This window comes from Budorcas taxicolor, chromosome 23 (genome assembly GCF_023091745.1).
Source record: "Budorcas taxicolor isolate Tak-1 chromosome 23, Takin1.1, whole genome shotgun sequence".
NCBI lineage: Eukaryota > Metazoa > Chordata > Mammalia > Artiodactyla > Bovidae > Budorcas > Budorcas taxicolor.
The window spans coordinates 40,993,457-41,008,544 of record NC_068932.1 but is presented as its reverse complement, the minus strand read 5'-3'; the positions used below and the strand labels follow the sequence as shown (position 1 = coordinate 41,008,544).

General features: G+C 39.1%; 1 protein-coding gene across 2 annotated transcripts in view; it reads left to right on the top strand.

The window, feature by feature from the left end:
- Positions 1–7,038, top strand: part of ATE1 (arginyltransferase 1) — a 158,575-nt gene extending 151,537 nt beyond the window's left edge. For both annotated transcript variants that reach the window (XM_052661043.1, XM_052661044.1), the window contains exon 12: positions 6,639–7,038. In XM_052661043.1, the coding sequence (XP_052517003.1) occupies positions 6,639–6,817 (179 nt within the window). In that variant the 3' untranslated portion in view covers positions 6,818–7,038. The remainder of the gene's footprint in view (positions 1–6,638) is intronic.
- The last annotated feature ends 8,050 nt before the right edge of the window (positions 7,039–15,088 follow it).

Below are 15,088 nucleotides of genomic sequence, written 5' to 3'. Positions count from 1 at the left end.
AAAAGTTCTAAACCATATTTGACTTCAAACTTCACAGAGTTGAATTTGGTTTCGCAATTGAATTCTGTCACGTATTTATTTGTTCAGATTTTCAAATTCCATCATGTCAGAGTTTTGCCCATCTGTATTCAGTTTTGTTAATGTTGCCTAGTCTGCCATTTAGACCGCTATCTTTATGAAAATCTATAAAGTATGTAACTTGTTTTTATGTTTATGTTGTCACGTTCATGCAATGCTGTAACAATAAATACTGAAGTTCAGAAAATAGACTGTCTTATCAGTTTCTGGAAAGCCTAGAAGTTATAAAGTCTCTTTAAGAATAATGAATGAGGTATATTCCCATAAGAAGTAAAAGTAGAGCTTTGATCTCTAGATTCGTTTCCTTTGAAAGCACCTGAGATGCACAATTCATCTCCTGTGAATAAAAAGTTGGGAGGAATTCAAGCAGTTGTTGCCCACCAGAGTTTTCCTTGAAGATTAAAACATCACAGAGTTGACAGCATGTTTGTATCACTCGCGATCAAACACTCATTTCAGAAAAGGGTTTGCAAAATTGCTTTTGGTTTTTATTTTATGGAATTAAATAGTGATGCATTAGAGAAAGAAAAGATGGAAGAAGTTCTTGTTGGCATACATTTTTTAAGACATCTCAAAACAAGATGGCAGTTTATCTTGGACTTCTCTGGTGGCTCAGACAGTAAAGCGTCTGTCTACGATGCGGGAGACCCGGGTTCGATCCCTGGATTGGGAAGATCCCTTGGAGAAGGAAATGGCAATCCACTCCAGTACTATTGCCTGGAAAATCCCACGGACAGAGGAGCCTGGTGGGCTGCAGTCCACGGGGTCGCAAAGAGTCGGACACGACTGAGCGACTAGATCATGGCAAATGGCCTTTAATCTCAAGATAGTTTTGTTTTCTGTATCTTCAAGGTCCTCTTAAGAAGAGACCTGTTGTACTGTGTGGGTTTAGTTATATAGACCTTTGTCTACAAACGCTGATAACATCTGTCAGGCAGGCAACAAATACGATTCACAAGAGGGTTTCCTAAGGACTTGGGATGCATTTTTTTTTTAACTTTAGTAAATAGACCAACTAATATTCAGTGTTTTAAGTATCTGGTAGAATTTTTCTTATTTAGGTATTAAATTTAGATTTTAATACAGTTATACACAATATACTGAGAATCACAGTGTATTTTCTGCCTTTGTTGCAGATGTAACTAATGATTATAAAACTGCAGACCATTAAATCCAGAAAGCACTGTTTTGTATAATAATCATCGGTGGTTTCTGGAGATAAAAGAGTACCCATTAAGAGGGTATTTGATCTGATTTCCTGGCCTTAATACAAGATGTGGCTACAATGTGACCCGCCCTCCCCCCACCACCACCCCCACCCCTCCACCCACCCCTCCACCCACCGCCATCTATATTTAAGTATTTAAATACAGCTCTTGGAATTGTTACACATTGATAACTTACTGAGGTAAAGCGGAGAGTGGTAGGAGAAAGGATTGTATATGAGAGCTGACATCACTGTCTCTGTTTCTGTATTATTTGAGTTCCTAAAAAAGCATTGTTTTCTTGAATTAAAAAGATACAAAATAAGAAATTAATATGCATATGTTGAATATTCTGTAATTTCATTGATGGCTAATTCCTAGAAAATGTCAAATTAGTTCAAGTTACTGAAATCAGTCAGTTCAGTGACTCAGTCGTGTCCAACTCTTTGCGACCCTGTCGACTGCAGCACACCAGGCTTCCCTGTCCTTCACCAGCTCCTGGAGCTTGCTCAAGTTACTGAAGTATCAGGCTTTAAAATGTTCATAATGTATCATTTCTTTGTTTCTCTTACTGTGTGTCTTGTTGATCTCTGTTTCAAAACTACTGGCAGTCTGAGGTTGATATTTTGGCACCGCTGGGTAGATAGAATTCCAAGTTTACATTCTAGATTTGAGTTGCAGTCTAAGTTGTTTTTTACATGGAGAAAGATACACTTTAGTGCTACTTTTTATGTGTAAGTTTTAGTGCCCTTTTTTACAAAGTGTGATGAGAAAATTAAAGAATTTGGGACAATTAAGAAAACTAATTTGTATTTCAATAAATTTATAAAAAGTTTCAATTAAGTCTCATTATTTCTGGTGAATCATTGATAGATCACCAGGAATATAGCATTTGGAATATTAAGCAACAATAACAGTAACCACAATGCCATGAACTTCCAAAGTATTTGAACACTGAGGTCAAATATATTTGCATCTCCAATAACTTGGATATATTAACATTGAAGGGAATTAGGATTTCAAAATTCATGATAACCACTTTTTGTGGTAATTATATAGGCTGTTAAAAAGCCAACATCTAGTTGATACCTACTTTTTAAGTATCTTGAGCATTTGACTGCTTTAATCCAGAACAAAGGCCTTGAAAGTATTTGGAATAAAAAGAACTATCGAATTTGATTTCTATGCTGTAGGGCTCTCCAAAATGCTATAAATTAATTTAGAAGTCCCGATGGAGGTGAAAGAGGAGAGTGAAAAGCTAGCTTAAAACTCAGCATTCAGAAAACTAAGATCATGGTATCCAGTCCCATCACTTCATTTCATATAGATGGGGAAGCAATGGAAACAGTGACAGACTTCATTTTCTTAGGATCCAAAATCACTGCAGATGGTGACTATAGCCATGAAATTAAAAGATGCTTGCTCCTTGGGAAAAAAGCTATGACCAACCTAGACAGCATATTACAAAGCAGAGATATTACTTTGCTGATAAAGGTGTGTCTCATCAAAGCTATGGGTTTTCCAGTAGTCATGTATGGGTGTGAGAGCTGGACTGTAAGAAGGCTGAGCACTGAAGAATTGATGCTTTTGAACTCTGGTGTTGGAGAAGCCTCTTGAGAGGTCCTTGGACTGTAAGGAGATGAGTCAATCCTAAAGAAAAATCAACCCTGAATATTCATTGGATGGGCATCATGAAGCTGAAGCTCCAGTACTTTGGCCAACTGATGCAAAGAGCTGACTCACTGGAAAAGACCCTGATGCTGGGAAAGATTGAAGGCGAGAGGAGAAGGAGACCACCGAGGACAAGATGGTTGGATGGCATCACTGACTCAATGGACATGAGTTTGAGCAAGCTCCAGGAGATGGTGAAGGACAGAGAAGCCTGGCATGCTTGTTGTCCATGGGGTTGCAAAGAGTCAGATACAACTGAGTGACTGAACACCAGCAATGAAGTTAAATTAGATATATGTCAAAAATAGATTCAGCAGCATCACAGAACTGTTTGGAATTCAGTGGTTAAAACTTGTATATCATAGTGTTTTCCCCCAAATTTTATACACATATAATTTTAAAGCTTTTCCTGTAATCTTAGTAAATAGAAATGAAATATATTTTTGACAAATAAAACAACACAAAATTTCCTGTTCTCTAGGAGTATGCACTTTAAAATAGTTGATGTAAATTATACATAATGGTGGGTTTTTCCTAATCTTCTGTTTTCATGTTTATATGTCAGACTGGAAAAGGATAAAAATTAGAGCATAGCATTTCATTTTATATAAAATAAGATAATGGCATGTCAAACTTTTAAGTTCTTATTTGTTAGTGTGTTCCATTCATTTGAATCTTCAAAGATGTCTGTCTTAAGATATTTTAGGATAAGGGTTTAAACTGTTAAACATCATTCTACATAGTTAAATATAAACATGCTTTAAAATTCCATTTTAAAAATTCAAGGTTTTAGATTTAGAAGATTCTGTGAAGTTTTGTCAGTGTTCTTCTTGCCTTTGTTGTTCTTGCTTATCTCTACTAGTTTTCCATCTGTATTAGTTCTAAGCATACTTGGGGGCTTCCCCGGTGGCACTGGTGGTAAAGAGTCTGCCTGCCAGTGCCTGAGAGTCAAGAGACTTAGGTTCGATCCCTGGGGTTGGGAAGATCCCCAGGAGGAGGGAATGGCAACCCACTCCAGTGTTCTTGCCCAGAAAATTCCCTGGGCAAAGGAGCCTGGCAGGCTTCAGTCCATGGGGCCACAAAAAGTCACAACTGAGCACATTAAGCATGTTTGAATCTGATCTTTCCTTGCAAGTAGCATCTATTGCTGCGTGATGGAGATTCCTGTATTGCAGTCCATGTACTTTAAACTCTCTGAAATTGACAGCAGGAACCAGGTTCCCACCTTTTCCTTTGCTTATCATTTACCCTGCTAAAGGATGTGGCAACCTAGTAAATGTTAAATATTTAGTTGGTTTAAAGTTTGTGGGTTTTCTGCTTCAGTTGGATATTTGTAAGAAAAAGCACATACTTTGACCGTAGTGTGTCCAGCCAGGTATACCACAGCCACTGATGTTGAAGCTGAAACTCCAGTACTTTGGTCACCTGATGCAAAGAGCTGACTCATTTGAAAAGACCCTGATGTTGGGAAAGATTGAGGGCAGGAGGAGAAGGGGACGACAGAGGCTAAGATGGTTGAATGGCATCACTGACTCGATGGACATGGGTTTGGGAGGACTCTGGGAGTTGGTGATGGACAGGGAGGCCTGGCGTGCTGCGGTTCATGGAGTCACAGAGTCAGACACAACTGAGCGACTGAACTGAACTGAACTGAACATTTAATTCAGGAGATTGGTGATAACAGGCAGTGGTATTGCTGAGAGCCAAGCAAGGCACAGAGAGTTGATCCAGAGAATAGCAGTAGTAGGAAACCACTGCCACCCCTCAGCTGAAGAGAAAAGGGGCCCAGGACTCAGGGAGGGTGATAGTAGAAACTGGGGTGGTTCTAGGCAGAGGGAGTAGTTAGAGGTAAGTACTATTACAGGTTGACCTATATTTGTCCAGATTTTTTCTATGCTTCCCTGGTGGCTCAGAGGTAAAAGCCTCTGCCTGTGATGCAGGAGACCCGGGTTTGATCCCTGGGTCAGGAAGATCCCCTGGAGAAGGAAACGGCAACCCACTCCAGTACTCTAGCCTAGAAAATTCTGTGGGCTACAGTTCATGAGGTTGCAGAGTCAGACATGACTGAACGACTTCACTTTGACTGTTAACAGGTTGACCTATGTTTGTCCAAATTTTTTTCTATGCGTATACTAGGCTTTTCATAAAAAGAAGAGTTGTTTATATTGAACTTTTTTTTTTTTTTTTTTACATAGCTAGCTATCTTCTTCTGTCTTTTTAGTAGCCATATAGCATTTTGCCATGTGGATGTGCACTGACATGTTTGCCCAGTTCTCCACTGGTGGACATCCGTGTTGCTTCCAGTTTTTCAGTGTGATGGAGCATTGCTATAAATATCCTTATATTGAGTTGACCAAAACACACATAAACCCTGGTGTGTGTGTGTTTTCTAAGAGAGTGGTTCTCAGTCTACCTTTCAGGCTTAAGAAAACACTGATGTGCAGGTTCATTCCAGTCAGTTTTCAGATCAAGATCTCTGAGGATAGGATTCAATTTAAAAAAAAAACAAACAACTCTTTAGATGGTTCTGATATTTAGTCAGCCATGGAATGATTCTGAGAACTGGTGTTGCTGAGTCAGTGATTTTATTTTTTTAAAAAACATATATTTTAAAGATAACTGTAACATTGTTTTCTGTATTAGGCTTAAGAGCAACTGCCAGTAATAGAAATTCAAAATAATTTATCTTAAATAAGATAGTTTAGTTCTGTTTTAATGTAAACTTCTAGACAGAGGCAGTCCAGGGCTGGAATGGCTGTTTTATTCCTCAGAGTTCTCAGGTACCCAGGTTCCTCCTAGCTTTTGTTTTTGCCAGACTGAGGGAAAGCTCTTAACCTTAAGCTCAAGACAGAGGTTAGAGCTCCTACCGTGCCATTCTTACTCCAAGAGGCAGAATGAAGGAAGGGCTGAAAAATTCAAGAGGCAAAGGCCTGGACCAGCTGTCCTACCAGACCTGTCTGCTTGTGTTTTATGGGCCAGAACTTAGTCACAAAACCACACCCAGCTGCAAGGGAGGCTGGGACACAGTCCACTCTGCTGAAAACCAGGAGTTCTTCTCTATGGAAGAAGAGGAGAACTGATAGTGGCCATCTCTGTGAAAGCTGTAAGCATCTGCCCGCTTGCCCACAAGATGAGTGCCCATGGCTCCAACCTGACCAGCTCAAATCAGCCCAAACTGCTGAGTCAGCAGAAGGCCGCACTGCAAAGTTACATGTTGACTTGAGAAGCAAAATAAATTTAAATCAGATTCAGGAAAGGTGCTGGAAAGCTGCAAACTTCATTATGTATAATAAACTAATAAGAGATTGAAGGCCACTTTTTAAATCACATACAATTCCTTCTCTCTCCCTAATGTTTGGATGGCATCACAGACTCAATGAACATGAGTTTGAGCAAACTCCAGGAGATGGTGGAGGATGAGGAAGCCTGGCGTGCTGCAGTCCATGGGGTCGCAAAGAGTCGGCCACGACTCCGTGACTGAACAACAGCAACAACAAGAGCAAGGCATTCGTTATTTATTAACATACGCACGTTGATCGGAACAGTGCACACCCTCGTTTGAACGTGCCGCTCAGAGAGGACTTCTTAATACGTGATTTATATATGCTTCAGTATTCTTAAATTAGGACGTGAAAAGTGGTCTGGTAGGTGACTGTATTTAATCAGTAGTTTTTGTTCTTGCAGTGGACGAAGGTCGCAGCAAGGAACCTGACCGCCTGCAGGTGTTCTACAAGAAAGCCATAATGCCTTACGGTGTTTACAAGAAGCAGCAGAGAGACCCGAGAGAGGAGGCGGCTGTGCTGCAGTACGCGAGGCTGGTGGGGCAGGCGTGCTCCGAGCGGATGCTGCTGTTCCGAAACTGATCAGCCTGTTCGCCTCTCCTGCCCCCCGAGCCCCTGGGCGCTCCTGCGCTGCCCTGCCGACATGTACCGCGGTGCGAGTTCATCACCTGGGGGAAACTCTCTAACCCTCCACAGATTAGACTTTCTAATTTTGATGGCTGTGTAGCTTTTCTAAAATATTTTGTGGCATATGTGTTTGTGAAAATCTCATGGTTAATGATAAAGCTTTTAAAACTGTGTTATGACATCGACTCATTAATTGGGTTTTATCGTTTCAGAAGTCTGCTTCATGAACAAGAGACAGTTAACTTCTCTTGTTAATATTTTGGGAGGTAAAAATGTATGAGTGAACCTTAAGTAATTTAAATCACAGTTGTACTTTTTTGTTGTTCTGTTAGAGAAATTAAAACAGACTTTTTCTTCAGATCCACTTAAAACATCAGTTTCTGCTGGAAAAACCTCAAGTGTGGGGAAGAAGGTTGGAATTCTGTTTGGTCACTTAGAAAACATCTTCTCAAGGGATCAGAACTGGGATGCTGTTCAGTGTTCAGTATCACTTTACTGCTGAATGTTACATTACGTAGTTTCACAGAAAACTTGAGAAAAGGAAACAGTACAAACTTACAAAAAAGGATGTTGTGTTAACATCGAATGTCTGTTTACCCAGGACAGTCTTATTCATGTCTGCTGTCTTGGCGCGATTATTTTTCCTAGAATAATTATTTCTCGTGTTCCTTTTTACTCTGCAAAACACCCCATTTTGGACAATAAAATATGTGATTACCCTAGTTATATATTGTCCAAACTGGGGCAGTCTGCTTTATTTCTCAAAATCTAACAAGAGTTTTTTTTTAGAAAATTAGTGCCTCCTGCCTTGACCTAAGCCCCTTGAAGGATACATATACACCAGTTTTTATTTTCTTAGAACGCAGGACACAGGTCTTTGGTTATTGGTTAAAAATCAGTCTCTCTCTGACTGCTTCCATAGCTGTGCTGCACGGTGCAGTTAGTGACATCGGATGCATTGTGAACTCTGTTCCAGGGCAGGAGGCAGAAGCATCCATTTTCTGCTCATTTGGCAGCCAGAGAGGAGATGCCACACGTAGTAACCTCAGCAAAGGTGGGCCCTGTGTCCCTCTGTCTCGTCTCTCTGGTCCTTCTCTCATTCACCAGTCTCTGTCCCCCACCTTGAAGGTGGTAGGCACTGTGCTGGGAGGCAGGGGAGGGAGCAGGCACGTCCCCTCATAGTTGAGCCGTGCTGGAGACAGTGACGGACGGACGGAGGCGCTTACTCTCCTGTGCATCTTTGTAGCTGGCCACCATCTGCTGCCACCTGCCTGGCCACTGAGTCCTTTTCATTTCCTGTTTTGTCCATTTTCCCATTTTCTACTGAACTTTTTAAAAAAAAAAACATTTTATTAAACTTAGTGGCTTGATTTTAAACTTTTCTCCTAAATGCACCGAATTGAGATATAAAATATTAGAAAATAATTCCAGCTAGCTAGACTAAAAAGGATCCCAAGAGAATGATTTTTAAAATCAAATGTCTAGAAGTTCCAGATCCAAATAAATTGTATTTGTTCATTCACACAGAGAATGTGTGTGTGGGTAACACCTACTGAGGGCAGGTGCTTAGCTAACGGGGGACAGAGTAGTGAGGACATGGATTTTGCATACTTTTGAAGGAATTTTGTCCTTCAAAATAGTCTCCCAAGAGCATTTGATAGGCTCTTATTCAGAATCTATAGAACATTCAAAAAAAATTTCCCTCTAAAGTGAAGTTAGCTTAATTTTTTCATTTATGAAAAGGATACTGTTAAGTAAATAAACTTGAAGAAAAGCATACATAAGAAAGTAAGAGTGATCTGAAATCTTACTGAGTTGAAAGAAACTTGGAAATAGGACTTTAGAAGTATTTCAAGTAATTTCAGTATTAAAGTACATAGTGAAGTGCACACCTGGTGCCCTAGGCATTGGAATGCCCAGGGTGATGTCATCAGCTGTGTTAAACTACTCATCATAGTGATTAGCATGTAGGATGGACCTCATTAAGATCACAACTCGAGTACCAAATGAGCAGAGAGCTTGAATCTTCCTTTTTACCGTGACTCAGGCTTCTTCCTGCAGAATTCAGCCCCCTCCCTAGGAACGGGGTGCTGCCGGGGTGGCCTTCTAGGTTGGCCCCAGTGAAGCTCCAGAGAGAGTGACTGTGCTACTACTCAGTTGCTATCTTCTATTCTTGTGTTGGTTTTTTGAGTAGGTACCGTATCAATCCTAATGAACAAATTATCTTCAAAGGACAATTATTTGTTCCTTGGAGCCCTCACTGAGTGAATGTTGATAGTGGGCTAGGAAAGTACGGTCAAGGAAAGTGACTTGACTTGGTCAGTTGACAGTCTAGCTGAGGAATCAGATTTTATGTTAATGGCTTATATCTAAAGAAGGACATTTCCAAGACAGTTTATATCTTCCCGAGGCTGGAAGCTTTGCAGTTGCAAGCTTCATGTTGTAATCTGTTTCTGGTTTCAGATTAAACTTAACACCCGCCTCCCTGTCTTGGGAACAAAAATGTAGCAAAGATTCTCCATGATACCATCTTTATTTAAATTATTTCAGTTTTGTGAGACTTTTGTCTTATTTTTTTAAATGTATTCTGAGCACTTTTATATTGTGAAAGATAGAGGGTATTATCAGATGAATATATTATTCATTTGATTAAAATTATTTAGATAAGAAATTATTACTGTTTATGTTTACTTTCAAACTGCTTATTCTAATTTTTATCCATTTTTCAAATATCATTTGTATATGACTTCTTATGTTTGGGAATTTATTATGTAAATGAACCTTTTCAGATTTCTGGACAGTCTATGGTTTGATTTTATAGGGTTTTTTTTTAGCAGGATAAAGATGAGAAAGATGATCAGTTACTTAAAATGTATCTATTGTTGCTTACTTTAAAGAAGGAAATAAATAGAAACAATTGGGAAATGTTTGAATTAGAAGTCACTCAAATGTGTGTTATTTTCCAAAAGAGAACCAGTGACTATAAAAGGCAAAACAAATTTGATTGCATGTGACATTTTTTGCACTTGCATATGCTTTTTGAACAGTCCATTTGATAAAGCTTGAATAAAACTTTCTATCTGCAATGGCTCTTGCTGGTCATTACTTAAAAGGCCTGTGTTTTCATCATTCAGATTCTTAGATACATTTTACCTATAGTGAATATGTTGAAAACAGAGGTAAGACATTGACTGTATATGAATGATAGTGTTTAATTTTCAGTAATTAGAATTCCAGACCACTTGGTTTCCTAAATCAAAGCATGATGGATTTCTCTCTCAGGAATAAATGAAAGTAGAGTGAATCTTGCTTTAAGCAAAAAGTCTGGATTTTCACAAGATAAATTAGGGAGTAGACGTTCTTTTATCCAGAAGAATTTGAAATAAGATTTAAGTAGCCAATTCAAGTATTAATTTCTCTTAAAAACTTCAGTTTTCAGAGGAATTTTCACAAATATGTCATAAAGCGAGGTGTGCTTTCATTGCTCATAAGAGTCCCCAGTATATTTATAGAATACATTTTAACTATTTTTACAGTAAAGGGGATCCTGGTAGGTTTATGATAAAATGAATCCTGTTTCCCATGCATTTTAACTATTAAATTCCCACTAATATTTTCTCTGGAATGAAAATAGCTTTATTGTTTTCTTATTTGAAGTGGACAGTGTTCACCAGAAAACATGTAGACAATGTAGAAAAATACACCAAAGAAAATAAAAATCACTCATAATCCTATCACTGTTAGTTCTGTCATTCACATTTTGATGTATGTCCTTTCATACTTTTTTCTACCTACATGTATGTATGTATTTTGTTTTATTTTGAAATAAAAGTGGAATTATGGCATTTATATTGTTTCATAATTTTTTCATCTATATTTTTCAACATCCTGATTTACTGTGAAAATGAAAATAGGAAGAATAATCATTTAAATGGCTGCATAATATTCCACTGTGTCTGTACTGCTTTGAGAGAGGAAGTTTAACACTTCAGCTCCTCATGGATGATGGGAGTTGTAATTGAATGACATTAATTACTTTTCTCAGTTCTTTGTAACACTTGGCAACATGGTTCTTACTCCTCATTGCCTGATTGCCTTGACCTTCCACTGGAGGGTAGGAATTTTCTCTTTACTGGCAGGTTCAGAAAATGTGTAGCTTTTAAAGCTCAGTCCCCCTCCTCTGATTGTCCCTCAACTACGTATTTCCTGGAAGATCTACACTATTATTCTTACAGTCTGCATGCCTCTAAAAATTTCCAGTTATAAAATGTCTTGTTTAAAAGCTTAAAGTTATTTAAAGCCAGTTAAGGTTCTAATTCATTGATTCTTTGTAGAGCAGAGATCTTTAAAATGGGTACCTAGAAAGAGTGGAAACCATGCTATTTTAATTTAGCTAAGTATTTTACTTTTTAAAAGTGCATCGGTTAAGATTTAATTCTAAGGGAGATAAAATTGCATTTTTCATTCCTGTGTTGTGCTTAGTCGTTGCTCAGTTGTGTCCAGCTCTTTGTGACCCCGTGTGTAGCCCGCCAGGCTTCTCTGTCCAGGGGGATTCTCCAGACAAGATACTGGAGTGGGTTGCCATGCCCTTCTCCAGGAGATCTTCCCAACCCGGGGATCGAACCTAGTTCTTCCGCATTGCAGGCAGATTCTTTACCATCAGAGAAGGTCTAGTTGGTGGTTAAATTCATGTCTTCAGTCCAGTCCTAACTGATGCAATTAAACCAGGAATTAAAGTTGTTGAGTATTATTTGCATGCCAAACTTTTATTGTTTTAGACCTTCAAAGTAGCTTGCAGGTTTGTATAGCTTGGTTTCTTCATTACATTTTTTTCACCTGCAATATGAAGAAACGATTCCAAATAGAAATGTTTTTCTTTAAAAAAAAACCTAGCAGAGCAAATCTTAATGTTACATGGCATTTGTGATTTTTAATAGTTAATTACCTGTCAATATGGCACTCAATATTTCAGCCACATTGGGGGAAGAGAGATTCTTCGCTCATCTGGCATGCATAAAGCAGACTGTTTGCGACTAGCACAGATATCTTGTTTCTTTCATTGTTAGATTTTATTTTTTTGCATACTCAGTATGCAAAAAATAATTTTTAAACATTTATTTATTATTTATATGTTGCATGCTAGAGCAGTTATTCCAGAAAAGTATAAATGTTGTACTCCCAACTTCCATAATTCAACACTGGGGTTTGGGGTCATGCTTTCCCCTGAACCTTAATTTTTCATGCTTTTGTCAGTCTGTGCCAGGGTCTTAAAATCATTGAACACAGGTCTTTTTTTTTTTTTTTTTAATTAGCATTAAATTAGAACTCATGAATACTTCATGAAGTCCAATTCATCACTTTGTTAATTCAGTATTCAGTGAGTCTGAATAGCATCTCTCAACTAATGGAGCTTTTTGATCGTGAAACAAGAAAAACAGCATTTTAGGTTGGGGGATTCAGAGCTTAAGACTCTTTAGCTCAGTTGTATGTGGACAGTTCTATGCAGTTTTCCAGCTCATTTTAAAATACAGAGAAATGACCAGTTTGTAATTTGGAAGCTGACCTTTATTGATGTTATTTTATTGACCATTCATTGTCTGATGTTATTTTATTGACTAATGCAAAGATGATGTGTGTGTATGTGTATATATGTATATACACAGAGTATCTGCTAAACTAAGGCTTGCTGGTAATGGTATGATTTATTCTCAGTTTTCAAAGAATCAATTTGATAAAGGATTTGGATACTTAAGATTTGTAAAAGTCATTCGACTGATAAAGCTGCTCTGTCCAATAATAGTCTAGTCACATGGTGTCCATTTAATAAAAATTTCGTTTCTTAGCCTCACCAACCACATCTCAAATACCCAGTAGCCACATGTGGCCCTGGCTCTCCTATTAGTTTCCTGGGGCGGTTGTAACAGGTCACCACAACCTGGCTATCTTAAAACAACAAGAATTTATTTTCTCACAATTTGGAGCATAGAAGTCCTGAATCAAGGTATCAGCAGGACTGTGCTCCCTCTGATGGATCCAGGTGGACCTTCCTGTGCCCATCCCAGCAGTCCTGTGTGTGCTCGGCTGGCAGCCGCGTCCCAGTTTCTGCCTTTGGGTTCACGTGGCCATCTTCCCTGCATGTATGTTTTCTGATGTTATTTTATGTCTTCTCTACTCTGGGTCTTCTCATTTCTTAGAACGCCAGTCAGATTTAGGGTCCACCTCAACCCAGTAGGACCCCATCTTGTGTGTGTGTGTTGGTTGCTCAGTCGTGTTCAACTCTTTGCAACCCTGTGGGCTGTAGCCCCCCAGGCTCCTCTGTCCATGGGATTCTCCAGGCAAGAATACTGGAGTGGGTAGCCACTCCCTTCTCCAGGGGATCTTCCCAACCCAGGGGTTGAACCTGGGTCTCCTGCACTGCAGGCGGATTCTTTACTCTCTGAGCCACCAGGGAAGCCCTTAATATATCTGCAAAGATCCTAATTCCAAATAAGTTCGGGTCACTTTCACAGGCACCTGGAGTGAGGACTGGAGGGCACTTTTTGGGTGAGGGGGAGTCACAGTTCAGCCCACAGGAGCTGCCCTGTTGGGTAGTAAAGTTACAGCCTACTTCTTCAATGAAGCAAGTTCCATTGAATGGCACTGTTGTAAGGTGATTTTTTAAACTGTTATGATTTGATAGTTGTTTAAAGTGTCTGTATGGCAAAACACCATGGAATGACTACAATAAACCATTTGGGGCAACTTATTTTGACACATCCTAGTTTCTCTTATTTCCACTGTGCAATCTATTCCATCTTTGACTAAAACACATGTGTACATAATGTATGAATTTGTGGTATCTCATTACCCTGGGGCTGTGTCAGTTTCCTAAGGTAACTACCATGTCATTATGATTTAAAGGTAAACTATGTGCAGGGATTTCCTAAAGGAAATCAACCCTAAATGTTCACTGGAAGGACTGATGCTGAAGCTGAAGCCTCAATACTTTGGCTACCTGATGTGAAAAGTCAACTCATTGGAAAAGACCCTGATGCTGAGAAAGATTGAAGGCGGGAGGAGAAGGGGACAATAGAGGATGACATGGTTGGATGGCATCATTGACTCAATGGACTTGAGTTTGAGCAGACTCTGGGAAATGTTGAGAGACCGGGAAGCCTGGCATGCTACAGTCCTTGGGGGTCCCAAAGAGCCAGACACCACTGAACAACAATAATGTACAGAGAGAGTGTCTCTTTAAAGAACAATTTGAATGGGAGATTAATTTAGAAATATACAGAATTTCTGCTATTTATTTCCATTTTTGCATCTTTCTAGTTGTTTTGGTTACATGTTAATTTTGATCAAATAGAAGAAATTTATAAACATCAGAATCTATAGTAATAAAATGATCTAAATGCATCTCCCAAAAGCAGTCTACCAAAAAAAAAAAAAAAATGCAGTGACTGACAAAAGAAAAGTGGGAAAAATAAATGCTCTTTTCATCTCTCTTATACTGTTTAATCTAGAGCTGGTGGTTACCTCACATGAGTAAGTGGACTCAGAAGACAGATTAGATTGATTTATAGCTCTGCTTTTTAAAGAATGTTTTACTCCTTTATTATTGTATTTTGAAGGATAATTAATTATCAGTTTTTCCCCCTAGTACAGCCTACTTCTAGCCAAAACTGTGTGTAAATGTTCTCAACCTGGAAACCTTACAGAATTTCACTAGAGGCATGTTACTTAGATACAGATAAGTTAATTTGGACTCACTTCACCAAAACTGTGAGCAGACCTGGTGGGGAGGGAGGTCAGAGGAGCCTTCGAGATTGGTCAGTGGCCCCTGGAAGCTCCGCACAGTGTGAGTGGCGATTTCTAGAGAAATGAGGAAATACTGTCTCTAGTCTCCCTGGTTTTCTGCCTATTCTTGAGATCCATCTTGTGACTCACTGAATACTATTCCATCCCCTAATTTATTAAGAGGCCAAAGAAACATCCAGGCATGGCCAGTCTGCACCTACAACAGCTGGTGACTCATGCTCGAGGTGGTTAATATTTCTGCTAACATCACCAAAGATTCTGATGGGAAAGGCTAGAAATAAAGAAACCAAGTCTAGGGAAGAAATCTGGAGAACAGTTTGAACTTATTGTACCAAGTCTCTATTAGCCTTTACTGCCTTCATTAAGGTACAGAAACTGTTACATGTCAGCCTCATCAGTGAGTGATGGTTGTGGGACTTGCTTATC